General features: G+C 36.7%; 1 protein-coding gene across 1 annotated transcript; it reads left to right on the top strand.

Annotated features, from left to right (window-relative positions):
* The first annotated feature begins 1,966 nt into the window (after window positions 1–1,966).
* On the top strand, window positions 1,967–24,860 carry LOC115766780. Its single transcript, XM_030710792.1, has 10 exons — window positions 1,967–2,391; window positions 4,515–5,623; window positions 10,197–10,274; window positions 16,692–16,977; window positions 20,842–21,026; window positions 21,272–21,437; window positions 21,508–21,819; window positions 22,158–22,225; window positions 22,703–23,284; window positions 23,545–24,860. The coding sequence occupies exons 2-10, from the start codon at window positions 4,766–4,768 to the stop codon at window positions 24,202–24,204; spliced, it is 3,195 nt and encodes a 1,064-aa protein (XP_030566652.1). The 5' UTR covers window positions 1,967–2,391; window positions 4,515–4,765; the 3' UTR covers window positions 24,205–24,860.
* The last annotated feature ends 16 nt before the right edge of the window (window positions 24,861–24,876 follow it).

Genomic DNA, 24,876 nt, shown 5'->3' with positions numbered 1-24,876 from the left:
TCCTCGACCTGGACGCACTTCGACACATCCATATCGACGCCGCTTTTTTACGTAACAGCAGCCAACTTTTATTCTCTACTATTTCGTCGTTGTATTCCAAAACGCAATAGTCTATGGAGTAGAACAGTCGACTGCGGATCGCCGAGACCTCGCGGAGCATTTTTATTTCTCAAACGTGAATATCTTGTGCTTGTGCAAAAAAGAAAACAATACGAAAAATTTTAAAAAAATTTTTGTTGTACAGAAAAAGGAAAAATGTATTTCCTGGATTTTATTTTATTTTTATTTCAATTTAAACAGAACTCGCACTAATTCACACTTCACTTTACTTAGCAACCATCACTGGACCAAATTTTTTCCCGAAATATATCTTTATCCATATTCGTTCTAAAGCACTCTAGTACTGATCGCATTTTACTTTTCACTCTGATTTCAGATCATCATAATTTTACCAAAAACAATAGACCAAAAACGTTTTCAAACCAAATTTGCTGACCTGACGCAAATAACAATAGAACTTCATGCCAACTTAACCATAATTCAGTTTGAAACGCAATAGAACGGATACAGTTAAAACAATTTATTTACTTACATAAATATTTATAAAACACCAATCTCAACCTGAGTAAACCACAAAAATAAAATATAACTAAATTCAAAAAATTAAAATTTACTTAAAATTCTCCGATAATCGTCACTTTAACCAAATGAAACCAACAAACAAATATGTGAACATGACTTGTTTAATAAATTATTAAAATATTGCAAAATTGGAATCAAAAGTACAAAGCTAAAGTATATAAGCGAAACGAAACGAACTCACAATTTTGATAACGAAATATACTGAAAATTATACCGATTCACAAAACAAGGGTATAGAAAAAATAAAATTATTGTGTTTTTATCAATCAATCTGACTGCGAGCCAGCTAAAAAATAATAAAAAAAAAATTAAATGTGAAAATTACTGCAACACAAATTTAACAAATGTAAAGAATAAAACATAAATGAACCACTCAACAATTAACGCAAATTCAACCCATTTTTAAAATACCTACCCAACCAAATTAGGAAACCCATAATATCCATAAAGCCCTTTATAATCTACTTTTATTTTAATTTTAATTCTGTATTTGTTTTGAGAAGAACCATCCATTCTCCACTTCTCTTATAGATAACAGAGTAGAAGAAACTTGAAGGCGATCATTGAACTAGGCAAAACAAACTAAGGTTTAGAAAAAGTAATTAAGATTTGATTAAGAGGTCTGCCAATCGCAACATAATTATTGCTCGAAGCCCAACGATCAGCATCAAAATACTTTCATTGCATGCTTATCGGAAACACACTGACACCGGAACAGACAGTTTAAAATACCACATACCATATAGCTAGTATTTACTCACATACGAACATATACAAACACACGCATTCCTAGCAGACAGCAAAGTCAAATATAGTAATACACAAACATAACATTATAATTATTGGTGTAGTTCCCTAAGGTTCAATAAATATATAAAATTATTATACCTAAAATAGTCGATAATATCCCTTATATTGTGTAATATTTTCTAGCAGGCTATAATTATAATTATGATGGAATAGTTGGTAAAGATACATTTACATAAAGCTCTGGATATCCATAGATCTAAGAAACACTCCCTCAAGAGTAGGTGTTTAGTAGAATAAGAAATAATTATATTTATAATTTTATCGAATCCTATTTTATGACATTCATTTCAAAACTAAATACACATTGAAATATAAACAATAAATGATATAACATTCAATTAATTAGTAAATTAGTAAAAGTCCCCAGCCTCAACTAAAAGTAAACGTGTAATACTACCTATGTTCATATATAACTTTTAATCAAATTTATGAGAAGGGACAGATCAAGAGACAAAGACGAAAATGAAAATATTTTGGTGATATTCTTGGCCTAAACCCTTACTAAAAGAATAAACAAATTGTGATGATAAACTTACTAAGACAACCCAAAAAAATAGAAAGAAGCAAAAATAAACACGAAAAATAAAGCTAATGGCAGAAATCGAAAATGATGTTAAAATAATAGTTTCACAAGTTTAAAAAATCTTGATAAACTAGTTCATGATACAATAAAAAAAAAATAATATTATCGAATTACGATATCTCAAAACTGCAACGTGTGCCTTATTCCGGCCTTAAGTTCAAATTAGTTTCAATAATGCATAATAATATATAAACTGTAATCATAAAAATAGGATATTAAAATAAAGGTGGTAACATAAAATCAACGAATGTTAATGGAACCTATTCCGTAATCAATCAACATTTCTGTGCATTCCAAATGACAGTAGCCCAATGCAATGAATCTTAACAAGGAGTAGGAATGCTTACAATTGTATGGTGGGTTTTAGAATACTATTATAATATATCTTTAGATTTAATAACGAATAACTGCAATGCAGAAAACCTATATCATTTTTAGGGTTAGGGTACTCATTAATCCATATTTCCAATAAAACCACAGGTTGACGATTTTAGTTTTTATAGAGATGTATTCCACTATTTTCGAGAAATCTAGATTATCTAAACGTAAAAGGAAAATCCACCTTGTTTAATTTAATTCAAGACTGGGAATCGCTGGGTAAATCCAGATAGCTACCAAAAAAACAAATAAACTAAACATTGGGACTTTTTATCCACTTTATATGGATCAATTGTTAAAGAGAAAATTGTATCACCGTCATTTGGACGCCATGGACACATACCCTGAGGAAATACTAGATAAACATTTACAGATTTGTGTATCACATTGTACTTGGTGGCTGCTACGGCTAAATTGCTGTTAACGTTACTGTTACTTTTCTCCTAACTGGCGAGCAACAAAAGCCAACCTGCCTCGAAATCATCGTTGCAAGAGTAAACTTAAGAGAGGACGCACGTGAGTCCAGGACAAGGTTTGGCGTAAGCGTAGGCGTTTGACACGAAGACGCTTCGGTGTTGCCCGAAGATGTACGGAGCTCGCAACGAAGATGTTTGACTTACTTTGCTCTGCCGCTGCCAACGCCGAATAAGCGGCTCGCCTTTTGCTTTTGCTTTTACCCAAGTTCTATTTCTAAGCACGCGAGATGTGTCCTGAACCCTCAGCGACATTCATATTTATACTTGTTCGAGGCAGCGACAAAATTAGTTTTTCAATGACTAGCGTGCCGCCAGGTTATCTTTATCTGAACTAGGGTGCCGCTAGCGACGACGAGTTCGACGCGTGTATACGTTAGAAGGAGCAGTGCGCGGATTCTAAATTTTAACTTTAGTGTCACCATGTTACATTGCGTTAGTTGTTGGCCACAAAGATCAATAGATCTTCAGGTCAAGTGGAAATATTAAATTTCAAAAAATCAAGTATGTTGTGCATCCAACTAACCAACTTTGAAAGATCAGTTGTAACGTACTGTATGTCTTGTAATTGAAATGCCATATGGAATATCTAAGCAGCAAGCCTATATCTTTTTGACAAAACAATAATATATATTTACTCAACTTTTAGAATTCTTAGTCGTTTGAGAAGTTTAGAAGTTTAGAAATCGAAATATTTGTTTGTAATTATTGTTCTTGTCAATTAATCAAATCTATCTATGAAATCTATTTTTTCCTTTAAAAATCAATCACAAAAAAATTATCATAAAAAATCTTCTAAAATAAAAAAAAAATCAAATAAACCTATTGACCTCCAATATGCTTGTGTTAAAATAAACTAAGCATATTATGTTCAGATCATGTTTGAAATAAATTCTGTATATTTTTACTCTTCGCACTCGATTTCTTATGTTGTTAAAAAAAGGCTTTCGGTATTTGTAGAAAAGTGATTCCGATTTTAAACGTTTTGAATGATCTAAAAAACTTTTTATAATTTGTATTGCAGTACATGTTTCAAGAAAAAACGTTAATGCATTTTATAACTTACTTAGTATATGTGCATTTTTAATAATTTGTATTTTTTTGCAAATTATTTAAATACAATGTATACTATATTATACCATTTAGGCAAACAAATGTTAATTTCTCAAAATTTAGCTGAGAGATAAATAATTTAGATATTAGGCTCTATTTTATGATTTATAATGATGAGGAGATAAATTAAATAGAAGACAATGTAAGATTTTTTTCTAGTAATTATTGTTATCAATTCATCAAATCTATCTTTAAAAATTATTTTTCGCTTAAAAAATCAATCACGTAAAAGTGTTCATACCAAATCTTCTGAAATTCATATTAATCCATTGGAAATCAGATAATGAACACACATGTTTTGTGTAGCTTACTTTTGAATATCTATAGATTGTGTGTCAAAATTAATAAATGACCATGGATGACCAAATTTCAAACTTAAATGGCATGAACACTTAAAATTTGTATATGTATACACTTTGGAGGAAATACGCATGTAAAGTTCGATGACATTCATGATTTAAGTATTTTAATTTTTGAGCTAACAAGCTATTTTCAAAAACATCCTACTTCTCCAGTTGTTTGGAACAGATCCATCACCCTGGGTCCGAAGGAATTGCTACTGCGATCAGAAGCAAAGGTCGACGAGTGGCTGCTGTTGCAGTTCTCCGGCGACCAGCAGTTCATAGGGAAACCCTACCAGCTTCAAGAGCCGCAACACCGACCTACGCACGCAACACCGACAACGTAAGCGCAACCGGTTGCGAAGCTGAAAGCTTCAGAGCTTCAGCTGATTCCACAAAACAAGATACCATTACATATTTTAAGAATGGATTCGGCTGACTTTTGGCAGCAGGCCCGAGCGCCCTTTGCACTGCACACTGCTGCGACGGCATTGCACCAGCACCAGCACCAACATACGCAACAGCACCCGCACCCTTTGTCCAGCCAGCAGGAGCAGCATGCCAACCCTACAAATAACAATAACCACCTGCCATTAAATAGCAAATTGGAGCCGAACCAGGTGCAGCAGCAAGAGCATCCGCATCAGCAACAGACACATCAGCAGCAGCAACAACAGCAGCAACAGCCCCAGCAGCAACAGCCCCAGCTCCTGCAGCACCATGTCGAACAGTGCTATAGCCACGAATCATTTGAAGGGCAGCAGTCGGTGGCTACGGCACCAACGTCGACGCAGCTCAGCAACCATCATTTGTTATTTAACGCAGCCGCCGCGGCGGCCGCTGCAGCGCACCTCAAATCAACGGCATTAAATAACCATGCTCAAAATAATATCACCAGCAGCAATGCTAATTCGACAGATCAGATGGACAATCCACTGCCGCTTCCTATTCCCACGCTAAGCAACCACAGTCTCAACAGCAGTGGCCATCTTGCTGTTAAAACCAAGCAAGAGCATGACCAACAGCAGCAGCACTCCGAGGATCCCCGCCCGCAGCCATCCGAGCAGACATACAGTGCTAGCTTTTACGCCGGCCCTTCCGAGCAGCGTTCACAACTTCACCAGCAGCATCAGCAGCAGCAGCCACACCAGCCACGCAGCCCACTGCTCACTAAAACTATATCCCAAGGTCAACAATCGCCGCAACACTCGATAACTCCGTCTGGCGGTAGTTCAACACCCGATATAAAATACAATAACGAAAAGATGGCCAACGAAATCCAGGTATGTGCAAAAAAATAAAAATAGTTAATTGTTGAAAACATTTTCTTATCATTTTATGGAATCTGTAAATGCATAGCGTATTTATTTAATTAGCAACTCTTACCTAAAAACAGGAGAATCAGAATACTTCTTTGTTCTGATTCTATATTCACAAAGTAGAACATATATAACCAGGTTCTTAAAGTATATATTGGTACGTTGACAACCAAAACGGCTTTAGTATTTCTTCATCTATTCTTTATATGCATCCTAGGTATAACAAGTAAGAGGTTCTAGTCGGGAGCTCCCGACTAGGGCATACCCTGAACCCTCTTTTTCCAACATCAAATGCATATATATATTCTATTTTAGAAGCTATATGTCAATTTTGGTGACTCTAGCTCTTATTATTTACCAAAAGTTTCCAAAAAACAGGATATCGATATCGATTTTTATCGATTGCTTGGAAACGGAGTAAGTTATCGATTATCGGCAACAAACTTGATCTGCGCAGGAACTAGGAGTATCTACATCTGAAATTTCAAATTTCTCTTGCTCTTATAGGTTCTGAGATCCTTGCGTTCATACATACGGACGGACGGACGGACGGACAGACAGACATGGCTAGATCGACTCGGCTATTGGTGCTGATCAAGAATATATATGCTTTATGGGGTCGGAGATGCTTCCTTCTGCCTGTTACATACATTTGGATTTTGCACAAATACAATATACCCTTATACCCATTTTTAATGGGTTCAGGGTATAAAAATATACGCAGAAAACATATACTACGCATATCATTTAGTTTAATTGCACAAATTACTTATTTTATGCAAATGGTCAAAGTTGTGTAACAATTACAAGATACTATCTAGCGAGACTACAAAGATGGGTGTCTTTAGTTGGGCACTGCCCGGAATACACAATTTTTGGAGAAAGATCTTTAGCCACTGTCGAAGTTATACTATCTTATAATAGTTTCATTCGTATTTCAGTAAACGGTAGCAGTTGTATTGTCTATCTATTAATAAGAGACCCTGGTACTTAATAAGAAACAAGCACGAGCTAATCAATTTTGTGATAGAGTGATTAAGAGTTACTTGACTATTTTGATACACGACCGACTTATTACTGAACCCCGATGCATTTTGTTGGTTTAGAGAAAAATTTCTCTTAGGTAATACCACAATGAAAAAGAGACAGTTAGAAGCAAGCTTCAAAGAGAGTAAGTCTCATAAATTTCCCATTCATATATGTATATATATATATATATATATATATATGTATATATATAAGCATCCACATAAATATTCTACCCCTTTGGCTTGTGTTTAGAACATAAAAGCTCAACAATCTGGTTCTCCGCATGAAACGAAAACGCGAAAGGGGTAGTCTCAAAACTTCTGCTCAATATTAAGTGGCTTTCACAGTGAATGGAATAAAGCTTTTTCCCTGTGCGTTAATTTTCGCCCTCCGCTTAAAAACTTCCACACTTTTAATTATGAGTGGAACGGGCATTGGTAAGGCTCAGTCATGTTGGTTTGAGGAGAATTGAAATTGGTCTTGAATTTTTCTTTTTCTTTAACAGTTCAACCAAGGTGGATATTCTGATGGTGAATTCCCCTTTGTAAACAAATTTTCAAATAATCTCACACACACATAAATACACACACATGGTTAACAAGGGGTGAGAGAGTAAAAGAGAGAATTGAAGAGAGAGAGAGAGAGGGTTATTAAAAGAGGGAGAAGAAACGAAAAGGACAAAATTCTTATCGCTTGCTAGGTTTTTAGGTGTCTTTTTCCTCAAGTAACCCCAATCCATAAACGTAAGCATTCGACTCCCGTTAGCGTTGGCTATTTCCCCTTCTTTGTTTCCGTATATATGTATAAATATAATATAATATAAATATATATATATATATTTGTATATAATGCGTATGTATGTGTGTGTATTTGTGGATGGGGTGGAATTTAATCTGTGGGATGTTTTTGGTAGGTGAGTGAGTGCTAGTTTAGTTTTATACCACTACACAATATACATATACAACGCACACACCAACACAAAATTTATTCCTATTCTTGCTTCGGACGTTTACGCTGTCCGCTGTTACTTCTATTTTTGCGTTGCTTTTCCACGCCGCATTCAGTGAGAAAAAGAGAGAGCGTTTTGTTTTCTTCTCGTTCTTTATGTGTGTTTTTTTTCATGAATGTAACTCGCGCATAATTTCTTGAAGAAAACAATAATAGTACGGCCACACTCCTACAGACACATATACCGATGCCAACGAGTTAGAAGGAGAAGCACAACTTGACGCTAGAAACAGAGCCAGAGCAGAGCCGCTGGCGTCGACGACTACGACAGAATAAGACGTTGGTCTGCTATCCCGTTTACAGATAAGGCGAAGCGTCTGCCGGCAGAAGTTCAAAGGACATCGGGCCGTCAGGTTGTGTTTGACTCCGCGTGCTGCAGTGAAATATTAAATATACGCTTAACGTAATATGTAGAAACTTAATAGTAAAAAAGCACAACGCGACCCAAGTGGTATTGAACGCTATACATCTTGAAAAAGAAAAAAAAGTCGCGTAGATTGCCACAATCGTGAAGTTTAGTGCTCAACCAATCGCTGCCGTCAACTGTGCAACTCGGACAACAGCCTTAGCCGCACACGCATACACAAACATATGGGCAGGCATCTTTATAAACAGAGATATAAATTCTTGAAAAACATATGCACATATGCCAAACACCCACATAGATGCATACGTTAGCTCGGTAGAAACAGTAAACAAACAAATAATTTGACAAGGACACCGCAAGAGCTGTTGGTGCTGGTTCATTAAAGGATTCGGTTTTTTTACTTCCTCTTACCTACGACACACTAATGCGTATAGAATAACCTAATCCGAGCCGATTCGTATTTTAATTTGTCACTGTCTATCTATAGCAAATGTATATACATGTGTTTTAATAAATATATATAAATATATATATATATATATATATATATATATATATAGTACAAACAACAGGAATTATATAACTAAAATAAACGCGAACTAAAATAATCGAGCGAAACAACTAATAAAGAAATAACACAATAACTGTTCTTCGTTCAGTTTTCTTTGATTTTCAACCGACTTGATCTCCTTTTTAAAATGACTCTTGACTGTGAAAAGGAGCACGATGTAATTTTATTTTCAATTGAAAATCTGTCAAAATTCAATAACCCTACGGATTATTTTTCTTTTCGTGATCTTGACTTTTTTTGCTTTGCTATGTTGCTCTCACTTACTTTCATTTCGTTTGTGCCACCCCATTGACCTAGCTTTCGCATTGGCTAATGGGGAAACATGTACAACCTACATTCAACTAATGGAAATTGCCTCAAAATCTTTAATGATGTGTAACATGTAGATAGGTAGAGCGTAGTTAGTATCTGGCTAGTGCTAGCAGTTTATATACGCAAATATCGCTTCAAAAGCGTGAAACACGTTTGAATATTTTTTATTTCACTTTAAAAATGTATTGTACATTAAAATTTATTAAATCAACAAAAAAAGAATTTCAAAATACCTCATGGAAAATAAATTAATTGATTTATATTTCAGATTTAACTTTTGAAATAAAATTGTGCTTATTTACATATAAATATATATTTTATACTTTCTGAGTTGACCTTTATATAGAATCGCAAATAATTGGCAAAAATAGTTATATTTCTTGAAAACTTAAGAAGCTTAATAAAAAAAACGTTCAAATAAAATTTTATAAGCTTAAAATGTGATTTGGTAGGAGCAAGTATTATTTATATTGAAACTCAAGAATTAGATTTAACTCTTCCCAATAATCTGCTTTATCAGCTTACATGCCAATTGAAAGCCATCTAATCCCAGAGATTAGTAGGATCAGTCCCTTCTACTAACAATTATTAATAAATTCAATAATGGATTTTAAACACTTGCGGGAATTTCTTATTTATCTAAATTATTATTTCCTTATTTATTTCAGATTTAGTTTTCTGTGAGCAAAGAGTAATAAATAATTACAAAAACCACATAGTACTAATTATTATATAGTACCATATCTAATTTTTGTAAGCCGACTAACCGATCGTTTGCCGCCTGGCAAATGTAGAGACGCACGTAATGTTTTTTGTTTTAAACCAATTATATAAAAAGTAATTAATTTTAAAATGCATCATTACGATTTTTTGTTTTTTTTTTTACTTTTACTCATTTTTTTTACTCTTGAAAGATAAAAATAGCAGGCCTGTTTCAATCATCAATAATAAATAAATATATACATATTCCTAAATGCATATATATAATTTAATTATTATTATTATTTTTAGATTTTGCAACTCTACGATTATTTTAAATATTGTAACAGAGCATACTGAAAATGTCACTGACATATGCTGATAAAAATTAAAATGTTTATAGATTATGAAATATGAAACAGGTCTACTTATATTGAGTAATGAAGTAATGAAATTTTAAGTATTCTTTTTTAATATGTATCCGTTTGAAATTAAAATAATCCTAACAAATATTTGTTCATTGAATTTCCATTCTGATTTTACCATTGCAGCTTCAGCTCTCCAGGTCCAGTAGCGCAGCAGCGATCAGTGAACGTACCCTTGAAGAATGTTGGTCAACCCTGCAACGAGTGAGTTGGCATCTCTTCCGTTGTGTATAGTACTCTTCCACGTTGAAGACACAAAACACCACATGTACATGCACATCCTTCCATACACACAAACTTACATATCTAATTACTTTAAGCACAAAACGTAACACCCCGAGAGCATGCTATCGAAAGACCTCCGACTTTTTACTTGTTATTATTATTTCGTTCGTAAAGATAAAATTAATTCATAGAATAAGCCGAAAATAGTCATCTTGATAATTGGGTTGGTGTTTCCAAAACTATAACTCTGAACAAGTGACTTCCAAACAGTGACTGAACCGATGAACTTTGCCCGCAACAAATCTGCACAACTATATAAATATTACAATTTTGGGGATTCTAGCTTTACAATGCACCCAATTGTTGGTTTTCTTTTTATTAAAGTATATATTCCATAAATTAGAAACCTTTTACAAGGAAATATTTCATCGCAACTTCGTGAAGTAGATGTGAATACAAAAATGTACCTAGACGGGATGATTGAAAAAAAACATTCATACTTATACATAAATACAGACGCACACACATACACAAACACGTTATTTATGAATTATTTTAAGTTTCAATTCTTAAAACAAGGTATAATACCATTATACTAAGTGATCGTTTAGTATAGAAATAATCGAACGCTTTGATCCGTTATTATTTGGTATCAGCCACTGCATGACGGACCTAGACAAGTTCTTAATGCGTAATGTACTTATTGAGCAATAAATATAATTTTTGGAAATGTATTTAATTTTTTTGGTTTGGTTTGTTTGATTTTTATTGTTTTTCTTAATCTTTGATGCATCGGCGGTAAGATTGTATTTTAAATCAAAAGACAAGCCCCTCAAGCTTCCTCCACGCACACATAACAAAGATACATTTGTTATTTCTTATACACATGTGTATGTGCACATATCTCAGTGAGTCAGTGATATGTATATGAAGCGCCCTACACTTTAAAGATCTTTTAGATCTATACCTTAATACAAGCAGTTTGGATATTAGGGCAAGACTATATATTTCTATATAAGTATAAAACTGTTTGTCCTGACTGACTGACTGGAAGCTGAAATTTTCACTGTAGTTACCTTATGTGATGTAGGTGCACGTTAAGACGGAGTTTTTGCAAAATTCCACTCGCAAGTGAGAGTATTTATTTTATACATGCCACGGGCAAGGCCGTGTTATACCCACTAGTATATATATATACTTATAAAGATATGGTATGTATTTACTTTAAAGAATCGAATTTGTCTATTTATTTTGCCCTCTGACGGGTACAGGATTTGAATCAAATCTAAATTACACACACATTTTTTTTACAAAAATGGACCCTCGCGTGACAAGTGTTGTTCGAAGGGTGTTAAGGCGACATCCCAAGATGATTTAAAATTCTTAGCAAAAACAAAATCCGTTTTCCGCACCAACAGAAACGCATGCAGACATGTATGCATACATATGTACACACATATTTACAAACTTACAGAAAAACAGACATATACATAAATATGTACATACACATACATACATACACACAGTATTTATATGTGTATTTAGTAAAGCTCATGAAGATTTCGAAGGACGCACAGACATGTTAAAGGAACGAATAACCTGTGTGCGTCTGTGTGTAAGTGTGTGGTATGTCTGGGATTGTTCCACCCTCGCGGTTCATACAAATTCGAAGAAAAACAAGAGTAGATGCACACACATTTTGTTTTGTTCACCCCCTCAGCCAAGCTACATTTTTTGCGACCATTTTCATTTTGCTCGCCTTCGACCACTGTTGTTTTCTTTTTTTTTGTTCGTTCTTTTTCTATTAGCAGCGGCATACGGTTACCGTTACCCCATACCGTCGTTCTTCCCCTACGGGGTGTACCATATCTTACCCTCAAGTGACTCACACACTCACACAGCTCACTGGTAGGCAGCACAGCACACACAGACACCGTAGACGGAGGACGATGCCAACAGTAGATATTCATTGGCGCAGAGACCCCTCTGCCATCCACCCCTCATTCGTGTGTTGAAGAATTAGAAAAAAGATACGAAAAAACAGAACAGGGAAAGAGAACGTTAAAAATGTGCAAAAGAAATCTAAAAAAGTATATGTACATATGTAGTTTCTACATATGTAGTGTAGTAACTAAGTACAAATATGCTTGTGCACATATGTACACAGTACACAGTAATATACTGCACACATTAAACTTAAATTGGTGGTACACATTTTGTAGTAGATAACAATGTATTTCATTTGTTTAAGTTGATCCACAGCTATTCTCTATATTAGACTCCTTAATTTGAAGAACATACCCTATCTAAAAATATAATTGATACTCACACCATTTTTATTAATAAATATCTTCCATAATAAAAAACAGATCCCCCTCGGTCTTGTAGAAAATCGGTTCCGTGGAAAATCTTAGAAGGTTATGTTTTAACAAAATGTTGATGCATTTATATACATATATATATTTATGTACATAATATATTTTTGTATGCTTAATAATTTGTACATATGTATGTAGTGTATGTACACTTTTAAGGATTCTGTGTTCGGCTAGTCGTACTTCCCCTGTACAACGACAATCTACTGACCCTCGTCCACTTCACTTTCCATATTCGCATTCCTCTTAACCCCTCTACGCACTCATACACACTTGTACACGGCCGTCCTATTATCGCACTCTCATTTGCCGACGATTCGCAGAACTGCCGTTGGCTGGCTAGTGGCTGGACAGCGCTGTCCGTAGTGCTCGCCATTTTTATGCGATGCAAAGGACGAAGGAGCGAAGAAGCCGTACTGGGACCTGTGTCATGGCTGCGCTCGCCAAATGAATAAAAACTGCAATGGCAAAGAGTCTCGGCCAAATGACGAGCGGCAGCAGCGAATCGGCGGGAGTGCAAACAAACTGTTGGCGACCAACCAACCAGAGAACACCGCACGCGGGTTGTCTGACTGCCTGCCTGGTTGCCCGGTTGCCTGTGTATGCTTTACCATTGCCATCGTCCTCCTCCTTATACTCCGGTCGCACCTACGACCATATTTCTTGTGGATTATTAAGGTGTATTATCGGTATTCGAGTACGAGTATTTGTTGGTTGCTCACACGTAACTATATAAACTTTGGTACTCTCTTAAATTTTATAAGCGTAACCATCTTAAAATATCAATTTTATGAAAATATACATACATATGTACTTAAATTTTTTCTTACATGCAACTGCATGAAGCAGGCAGAAGGAGGCATGTTCGAGCTGATTTAATTCAGCCCTGCTCGACTTTAAATTTGATATATTTATATTCTCCTAGAATATACGCATATAGAGATTCTAACTTGTTGTTAATATCTATTTACAAATATCGATAAAAATCGTTTTTAAAACTTAAGATATGAATATTTAACTTTTTGGATACCTTCCCACTCCCCCAAATATTGATAAATCCTAAATTTAAATGACATATTTATGTCCTTAAAGCTTCTCGAAGATCAGACAATAAACATCGAAGTTCTTCATATAGAGATAAAGAAGTTTTAGAAATGCAACACATGTTTAATATCTAATATTTGCCAAAAAGAATTTTTCATCTAATGCATTTAATAAAATTTATTTATTATAATGGTCGACAAAACGAGTGTCTTCCTCATTATTCAATAGATTATACAAATGATAATGGAATTATATGCTAAAAGCCTAGTTAAAGAACACAATTTTCTAAATAGCATCACCGACCGATGGAGGTGTTTTATTTACCAGTCCGGCCAGATGTGCCCCTTTTCACAGCTAAGTTTGTCAGTGACGCTATTAGGGCCTACATCTAAGTAGAAGGGTGTTAGTAGGAATAAAGTGTTCTTAAGTAAAATATTAAATAATCTTAATTTGCTATATTAATTAAGAAAATACGATAAATAGGAAAGAAAGTAAGAAGATTGTTACTAAAGTAAAGAAATGTAAGCTAGATATAAAGATTGTTAAGTAGATAGGACAAAGAGAAAAGTAATGGGAAATCACCGACCCGGTGGGTGCCTGTCCGGCAAGCTATGCCGGCTTATAGGTGGGAATAGTCAGTGACTTCCCCAAGGTATCCTGAAAGCAACGATTTTATTAGGGGAAGAGAAAGTTCGTCAGAGAAAACGTGATGCAAACTGTTATAATTTTTACATAGCACGCGAAAAGGATTGTGCATAGCGTAGTCTGTTGTGCACTAAGATAGGAATAAGGGGCGATAATTTCTAGTTGGTCTAGCCGCAACAGAGAATTGAAGACGCCCTAGCAGAAAGGAGAATTTATGTCGCCAATAATCAACTTATGTAGAAGGACAACACCGATAATTGTCCTACGGTTGGTTAACGACGGGAGGTTGAGAAGAAGCAGTCTGCTGGAGTAGGATGGCAACCGAAGATTAGGGTCCCAATTTAAACCTTGCTTCTGAACAGATTCAATACGATCCTGGCTTTTGTTATACTGCGGAGACCAGATGCAAGAGTAGTATTTAAGGATAGGGCGAACAAGAGATATATACAGAAGTTTCGTTATAAAAGGATCGTTAAACTCTTTAGACCATCGTTTAATGAATCGAAGTAAACCTTTTGCCTCATTAACGATGGTATCTATGTGAAGACTGAAACAGAGTTTAGAATCAAAAAGAACGCCTAGATCCTTAACTGTTAGTATACGTTGCAAAGGGGTATTGTCGATTGTATAACTGACAAGATAAGGTGTAGTACGATTAAATGTCATAAGCATACACGTTGAACAATACAAATGCAATTGATTGACCGAAGAAGAAGAAGAAGAATAAGTTTCACATCGTCCGCATACATGAGTACACGGGCATGTGATATAACAGAGGGGAGATCATTTATAAAAAGAGTAACGAGTAAAAGTCCAAGATGACTACCTCGAGGAACACCAGAAGTAACGTGAACCTGTTTAGAGGTAGTCAGCCTCAGCATTACTCTTTGGGTCCTACCTTTTAAATAAGAATTAATCCAAAGCAAAAGAGACAGAGGGAAAGCTATTCGGTCAACTTAAAAAAGTAAAATGTCATGGATTGCTGATAAACCTTTTGCCCTGCTATTGTAATAAGTTTTGGGTCTTAAATGTTGATAAAAACTTGCGATCAAAGGTCTAAGTTAAAAGAAAATAAATAAACTGATAACTGATAGAAAATAAAATTTATTTTTTTGTTTTATGCGTCTCTTCAAAAAGTTTCCATCTGAAACCTATAAAGGTATCACCCGAGGAAAGCGAAGGTCTTCTGTTACTTTCTGAGTCTTGAATTTTTTTTGTTTATTGTTGCTTGTGAGCACTAAACGGTCACAATACATTTTATAAAAATCAGCAGAAAGTTTTTTTGGCTCGAACCAAAATGCCCATTTACTTATACACAATTATTTATTCGCTTGCAGAGGGTATTCTTATTTTTACGCAAAATGTGACACGCAGCAGATATCGTCGAATGAAGTTATGAAATATTCATGATCAGTATCAATAGCCGATCTACCTGTGCGTATCCGAAAGAGTTTCTCTATTTTTAGACATTTGAACCTGTGGACATTTGGAAATACGAACCGCATTTATATACAATCGCCAGAGTATTTGCAACCGTTATCAAGATTACTTAATGAAATTCACCAATTAGGGACTAAATTATTATTATCTTTCTCTGAGAAAGCCCCTATACGTATCGCCGTTTTTTTATAGCTCACATTGGAGCAGAAAGATAAAAAATAGATCATCTTATATATGTATGTAAGAGCATTTACAATTCGGCATTACAATTAATATCTATATAACAGATATGTCTCGTTTTGGCTTTTATCTGTTTGTGTATAATTATAAAAAAAATTTAAAAAAAAATAAACATCGAGAAGTGTTTTGCTGACTTATTTTCGTCTTGTACGACATGCAACTATACACATTTTTATAAAAAGATTCAACAAAAAAAATGGTTTAAAAAATAAGTAGAATAAAAAAGAATGGCAATAGTTGTGGAAAAGCTTCTTAACAATCTATAAATGACCCTAGAAAGAAAGACGCGACAGCAGTTTGTGCGTGAAGGTAGTAGCTGAAAGTCAATATATTCTTCCCAACTCACAATTAAATATTATTAAATCAGCGCTTAACCTTGACAATAGTTACAAAATGAAGTAGACACTCAAAACATTTTGCAAAATATGCATCTAAATTTTAAAATATTGTTAACCAAAGTGATATCCGCACATGTCCAGAGTAAAAAAGCAGACGCATGATATGTACATTATCTTTACATACATATTTCGCATATATACATATAGGTCTTACAAACAAAACGATTTCAATGCGTATGCGTATACTACAATGGTCATTGAAAAACAGGATCGATCGCTTGTAACCGATATGTTCGTCCATTTTTATTTTCCAGCTTTTCATGCACAAGAGCGCCATGCAGCAAATCCAACAACAGATTCCTCGTGTCGGACTGGGGGCGCACGGCGTGGCCAGCACGGCTAGCATGGGCAGCGGTACAACGCCTGGCGCAGAAACAAAGCCACACCAGTGCCAGCAGTGCATGAAGAGCTTCTCCAGCAACCATCAACTTGTGCAGCACATACGCGTCCACACTGGCGAGAAGCCCTATAAATGCTCCTACTGTGATCGTAGATTTAAGCAGCTATCCCACGTACAGCAGCACACGCGACTGCACACCGGTAAGTACTAGTAGTACCAACAACTAAAAAATTATCTATGCGGGTTTCGGGGGCAAATGGAAAATTTTCTACAATCAGAATACAATGTTCTAAATGTTACATATATAGAAAGTTTTCAAAACCGGAACGAGATGAAATATCCATAGTTTTTCAGTTATTCCTTAACAACCAACTCAGCTTGTGGCGATATTATAGAAAAAATTGAACCATAAAGAAGAATGTATACTTTGCATTTCAAGTCTTTATCTTTTGTAGATTTCGAGATCTACACGTTTACTCAGACGAACAACAGACGAACGGACAGGTGGGCTAACGGACATTGTCCTCTACCCATTATATATAATTTTAGATATTAAGGGCTTTATATTATTATAAAATCGCTTGTAAAGCTCGGATCCCAAAAGTTAAACAGAAGTAACCATAGAATAATATTGTTTCTGGTCCTTCATCTCCTGGTTAAGCAATACAGAAATCTTACTCATTTTGGCATTCAATACTTTCAACTAACTCAATAATGAAAGTATACATAAATTAAATGAAACATCCACAGCTGAGACATTAAAGGTCTGTATTCATATCTTAAGTAGTTAGTCACCTTATACACAATTCCTACCCAATTTCTACATTTTTCTAATTACAATTTGAGCATTCTCTGGTACAAGCTTGATTTCATATAATGTGCTTATTACTTACATATATTTTTTCTTTACTGCTAGTCCTCGTAATTACAAAGCTGATGAAATTGTTCAGTATTTGGACAAATTAAAACGACCGTCAGCCCCTAAAACAGTTGCAATATGGGACAAATTCATGTTTAACGGAATTTCTATTCTAGACCGAAAATTAAAATAACAATTACTAAGGCAAAAATAATATATCCAATCTAGGCTAAAAAGTCGGACTGCCAATCAATATTTGCCTATTGTAATAAAGCGGGTCGCATTTTCATAATTTCAAATAATACGTTATCTTATGGTACACAGATTTAGACTATTTACAAATTTAATTTAATTGTGTCTGATTTTTTAACTCGAAACTGGGTGCGGAGTATCCTTTTGTCGTTTACTGTCAAATAAAGCATATCTACTTGTTTTATACATTGTACGAAAAACATTGAATAATTTAATGATTTTACTTAATCTAAATTGCTAAAGTTCTTTTATTAAAAAGGCCTACAAAATATTTTCTCTACACTGCAACTATATCGGCTCTAAAATGCCACAACGCTCAGGGCACTTTCACAGCCACTGTTATCGCCCATTTAGCTTTTTCTCTCTCCTCCTGTCTTTCACTCACTCACTCGACATTCTCAGTTGAGAGCTTCTCTGCATTGAATTTTCAGCGACCATGTCCAGCGTACAGCTAATATTTTCTTTTTCGAATACAGACTCGTCAAATCTAGGAGTTCCAATGACAAAATGATAAAATGACAAAATGACAATGATAATTAAATAAACTTTGAGTGCTTTTCGTCGCGACATTTTCGGTCGACGCCAGCTGCGACCAGTGAAATATAAATGCCTATGGGAACAGTAATAGCAATATAATTCAGAATCGCAATGGGAATAGGGATGGACTAGTCGTCGAAAATTATTCAACGTCATTAGCCGCATTGAAAGCGATGTTTTTTTCTCATAAGATCTCATATTTTTCTTCAGCGTCTTTCGTTTAGTTGAAGCAAATTATATTCACACCTGATTGAAACATTACAATTACAATTTTTTTTGGTTTTTTTTTTTTCAGTTTTAATGCTTAGTTTCTTGTTTCTTTTAGCATTCATTTCCTTCTTTTCTTAATGCCCAAATGCTGAAAAAATCAAATACGCTTTAATTAAAAACCAGTTTGCACCCTGCAACCGAAAGCGGCATCGGCAATAAAAGCAAACCGACGACCTTCAGCTAGATATGAATGAGGAGTTGGCTCGGGCCTGGTGTTGGGCTTAGATTTGGTTTCGGTTTCGGCTTGGGCCTTGGTAATTAGACAATGCAATGCTAACGGCCCGGTGTCGTGCAGCGATCTATGAGGCTAAACAGCATCAGCATCAGGACCAGCGTCAACATCAGCAACTCAGATAATGAAGAGGCTATTAGGCAGCTGGCTACCGCCCCTCTCACTTGTCCACTATAAGCGAAAGTCGCAGAAGGCAAGCTTCTAGGCGGCCGTCACGGAATTCCATTGCAAGCACGTATTCACGCGGCCTTTTGCATACTTTAAGGCTCTTTAAGTGGTTGTTAAAATAGAAAGGGCGACATCGTGCTGCTAGGTGGTGCTGCTGTGGCTACCAGTGCTGCCAACGGTCGCTGCAGAATCTTAGCTCAAGCCAATTGTAAAACAGCTAAAAACAATTTCGAAGTCCGTAGTATTTTGTCCTACTATTTTACAGGTTTATGCAATTAGCAACAGACAGGGTAGTTTTTGAGATGCCACATAATACTTAGAATTGTAGTGAATATTTGCTAGAATACATACCGTAAAATAAGTACTACAGCATTGGCCATTAACCATTTTTTAGCAAAAGCTAAAAAATATCTAAAAGGGACTCGATAATATATAAATTTTCTGGGTAACGACCACTCAACAGTCAAATTTAGCTAGAAAATAGCTGTATAGGCAACACTTGTGGCAACTGCCGCCAACATCGGGCAACGCAATTCCGAACGGGTTATTGTCGCTAGTATTGGAGTTGGGCGGTTCCAAGGCATTCACTGTGCTCGCGACCGCAGTTTCATCTAAAAGACTGCACTCTGTTGCTATTTATTTGCATTTACTAGTAGGTGTCGCTTCCAAGCAAAGTGACTCTAAGTAGCTTAAATGGTTTAGTCCTTTTGGTGTTGCCAACTATCCGTTCTACACCGTTTTTGACCGTTCCGCAGTACTGACCTTCCACTTTTTCTTTTAATTGCGCGTTCAAATGAAATTAATTTTCTTGCAAATCTGAAACACGTAATTGCTGCAAAGCTCCAACTTTCGAACGGCTTACCATTTAAGAGACTTCCCCAACGAAAAGATGCAGCAACACGACGCTATGCGTTGCGACCCTGAAAGGATTCCCACTGACGGTCGCAGTCTGCGACATCATTTACTAGCGCTCTCTTTTAATCTTGTTAAAATGAAGTCAATCAGTCAATTACAGCTCTGTTCCGTATGCTGCACGTTTAAGACGTTAAAGTATTCAAGTGCCTGAGAGTGTTACAACACCCGCATCAGTGTTGAATTATGGAAAAACCTTATACCTTGTTTTAGGGCAATTCCTAGATTTTAAATTTTGGAAGATATTTGATCACTTAGGTTCTGTATACAGCAGACCTTTTAATCTGTCACATTCGTCTGACCATTATTGATTTCATTTTATGTTGGATGTCTATACTCTTAATATTTTTGAGATATACCCAAAAGAGTGAGCTTGTTCAATTAATATATTTTTACTACCCTTTTCAAATGGATAGTGCATTTATTCTCTATTATGGAAACGCTCTTCAGATAAACACGAAGCATCTCCTCCTACTCCTACTAAGGAGCAACATTATCAAATGGAATCCATTGCGTGAGTTGCGCTGACTCGCTAGCTAGTCAGATTGTAGCATGTGAACCGCCAGCCGGTCACCAGATTCAACCAGCAGCACAATGGAATTATCCTTTCATATGTTTCGCCGAGTTTTCCATGGCGGTTTTTTTTCCGGCGGAAAAATCTATGGGCGTTATTAGTGATAGCCTCTGTTTTCAAAAAACCCTTGAATGGCACACGCAAACCTTAAAAACTTAAAAAATGAACGTATATCCTAAATTATTTTCATAACTGGAGCTTAGACTATTTTCAAACTAAGTGAATATCTCTAGTTTAAACTAAATGGTAAAAATTTGCAGGAGAACGACCGTACAAATGTCACTTGCCGGACTGCGGTCGAGCTTTCATACAGCTCTCCAACCTACAGCAGCACTTGCGAAACCACGATGCACAGGTGGAGCGAGCCAAGAATCGGCCCTTTCATTGTAATATTTGCGGCAAGGGTTTCGCAACAGAGTCCAGCCTGCGCACGCACACATCCAAGGTGAGTACCGTTTAGAAGTTTAAAGCGATTTCTATCGTGTTAAGCATCGTCCAGCATCCACACTGTTGTTTAGTTTCATGCCTAATAAAACACAAAAAGGAAATAACAGAACCTCAAATTCAAATCGCTCATTTCTTTTGTGTTTCCGCCCTCTGCTAAACGCACTTGCATTGCCATCAATTTTTTTAATGCACGCACCAAATGCAAACTGGCATCTCATGACAACCCATATCGCCTCACCTCAGGAGCTACAGCTGCATCTTGGTGTCTTGCAGCAGCATGCGGCACTTATTGGTGGGCCCAATGCAACATCATGTCCGGTATGCCACAAGCTCTTTCTTGGCACAGATGCGCTTTTGGACCACATGAAGCATGTCCACAAAGAAAAGTCGCCGACGCCAACCGAACCACGTAAGCAACCGCATATAAATGGATTTTCATTACATTGGGTATCACATTCAATCATTGTTTCTCTTCACAGCTGCTCAATTTGGTGATAGTATCCATAGTGGCAGCGGCAACGGTGGTGCTGGGCCCGGTTCGCTAGCAGCGCAATGCGCGTCCGAATTAAACTGCGCCCATCCATCGACAACCAGCGGATCCAGCCTGAATGACAGCTACCTCGGCAAACGAAGAACTGCGAACCACCCTTGCCCCGTATGCGGCAAGCACTACGTAAACGAGGGATCCTTACGCAAGCACTTGGCTTGTCATGCCGAAACCTCCCAGCTGACAAGCAGTTTGCGCATGTGGCCATGTTCCGTCTGTCAGGCAGTCTTCACACACGAAAACGGTAAGTTAACGGCTGTGTGGTCCAATTCACTGACGCATATACATCTCAAAAAGAAAACTTAGCCTTATTATCAAAGCTCAACATAGAAAAGGAATGAACAGGCATTTCATCTATTTTGGTAGTACCTCAACTTTGGAAATTTAGCGAAAACCGGTTATATTCAACTGCTAACCGTTCGATCGGCTTGAAGCGAAAAGCTTTTATAGTTATGACCAGAACTTAAATTACTTAGATTAGTTTATTAAATAATTTAAAAACAATAATTAATAAAATAATTAATTAATAATTGCATTTATTTTGAACAAAGCTTACCCATCTCATTATTTATTGTGTTTCAGGTCTTCTTACTCATATGGACCATATGCGCATGGATCCCAAACATCAGTTTGCGGCGCAATACGTTCTGGTATGTACCCTCGCGCTGGCTTTTAATTCCAGTATATATGATATTAATCTTTATGCTTAAGAAGGTTTTTATGCGACTGATTGGTAATAAAAGCACAATCCAAACCGTAAGAGCTAGGTAGCTGAACCATCATATAATTCTTTTTCATATGACCTTATTCAAACAAATTTACAAATATGTGATTTTTTTGGATCGTTTTCAATCCCTTTCATTCATACATAACTGTATGACACATAGCTCGTCCAATAATCCTCGTTGTTCACAAACGGTGTATACCCTTCCACGAAGTGATAAGAGTACATTGCTTTTATGCAATCTCTGTCTTGCCCTCGTTCCGTCTGTCCATATGAATGTAAATAATTTTGCCAACTAGTGGCATGGCGAATGAGGTTTAATAGTGAGATTTCGGTAAACGGAAATAATGTAAATAATATACAATTATTTTAAATTCGAACGCTTTTTAATTTTTCGTTTCAGTCTCGAGCGGCGGCAGAGCAACGCGAACGCGAATCCCTATTAGCAGCGACATTGGCTGCTTCTTCAACGAGTAGCGGGATCAGAGAGACTACAAATATACTACCGTTGGGAGTAACCCCTGGCGGCTCTAACTCATTGTGTCCCTCGCCATCAGCGAACTCGGAGTGTTCGTCGAATGGACGCCTGTCCTCTTCATCCGCATCGGATCAGGAACAGGATCAGGGATTGAGTGAAAATGAGAATAGCAGCCACAACAATAATAATAGCAGCGCTAACAACAATAATAATATCATTAACAATAATAATAACAACTGTAATTCAAGCAAAATCAATTTGAACGAGTTGAGACTGCCCAATTCCAGCCAGTACAGTATGGATGCCGAACTGCATGCTAACAGAATGTCCCTAATGGCAGCTGCATCAGCCGCCGCTGCGGCAGTGGCGGCCTCAGCTAGCTCAAGGTCACATGATGGCACAATAGACGCAGCTACTACCGGATCGGGCAGCGCAGTAGTACAGGCGGCAGTTGTCAACCTGGCTGCCGCCATGCGCATGAACAATTCGGCAAATCACCAACAACAGGTAAAACTTTAAACCGGAAAGGCTACAACACAGAGTTTTTATCTATTTTTTGCTATAAACTGAACCTTTAACTGAATTTTTACTCACTAAAATTTTGATAATATATGATTATCTATGTTTTGAACCAAACTCGAAATTGTTTTTAAGTCTGCTAGTTTTAAGGCTCAGCATAGTTGTGCTTATTTTCTATCGCATATCCTTTTTTATCGGTAACTGAATGTCACAAGTCCTTTAATTAATTCTTCTTTCGCTACTTTAAGCCTGGCGAACACCAGCTGCACCAGCAAAACCATCAGCATCAGGCGCAGCATCAGCACCAACACCCTCACCATCAACAGCAGCTGCCTCATTTGCCATTATTGTCTCCCCTCGGCAGCCAGCAGACGCATCCTAGCAATAATAACACCCGGCGATCTCCAACCATAAACGTTCCAAGCCTACAAATGCAGACAGACACATCGTCCGTCATGATGAGCATGATGCGCAGCTCTTTGGATTCTGGTTTGGGTGGCATACATCAAATGGAAGCGCTTCATCATCAACACCACCAAGCGTCCACTTACTCACAGCACGCAGTGACCCCTAGTTCGCAGCAGGCGTCGTCACATCCTCAACATACCCACCATCCTGAGACGGCACTGCGAATGCATCAACAAGCCGAGGCTATATTACGCTCCCATACTGAGGCCGCTTTTCGTCTGGCTGCCTCAGTGGCCGCCACGAATGGTAGCAACGCTAACTCAACGTCTACCAGCACTGGCACAATAAAAAGCGAATCCTCGGCACATCAACAGCGGCAGATCAATGGCAGTGAACTGCACTCATCGCCGCATCGTTTCCAATCGAACGCGAGCCAACCGCACCCCCACCCGCAACCGCAATCACAACAGGAGCAACAACCGAATCCACACAACTCATGAAGTCTAAGCGATTTTACACAGTACCAGAAGACACATCGCTATCCTCAACGGGAACACCAGCATTGATTTAAGTGTCACGGATTTCTTCCTGTATCAGCAGCACCCAGTACCACGAACTCAATCTGGATCTGTGTCGTTGCTGTTATTTTCGTACAGAGTCCCAAAATGACTCTCTGGGAGATGAGTACATCAGGAAGAGACACAAAATAGTAAAATATAAATTTACTCATTTATTGTCAAATATGTACTTATGTGCTTTATCTGCATGCCAGTAAAAATGCACATGTTTTGTATATACATAGAAAATTCATGTACAATATATTATTGTATGCATGTACTTAAAATACCGCATATTTTAAGTGAAAGCTAAACTAAAGTTCAGAAAATACTCAAGACCTAAATGTCGGTGTTCAAGACACACATTTAGAAGACCGAACAATTATATTTTAATGAGTTCTTATTCTGGAAGTTTATACTGGGTACTGGACTAGATTTCCCAAACCGGACCCATATAGTACTTTTCATAGGGAAAGTGTATTTTTAAATAACTTTTGGGTTTATTGTTACTTATCGATTACTTGAAACTAGATTGATCTGCTCATAATATAACTTCAGAATGCCGCCTTCTGTCTGTATGTTTCAGATCTTACATATACATTTTTCAGAATTGGG

The sequence above is a fragment of the Drosophila novamexicana genome, unplaced genomic scaffold, assembly GCF_003285875.2.
Source record: "Drosophila novamexicana strain 15010-1031.04,08,12 unplaced genomic scaffold, DnovRS2.1 tig00001222-arrow-arrow-pilon, whole genome shotgun sequence".
Classification (NCBI taxonomy): Eukaryota; Metazoa; Arthropoda; class Insecta; order Diptera; family Drosophilidae; genus Drosophila; species Drosophila novamexicana.
This window is presented reverse-complemented; position numbering and strand designations above follow the sequence as displayed.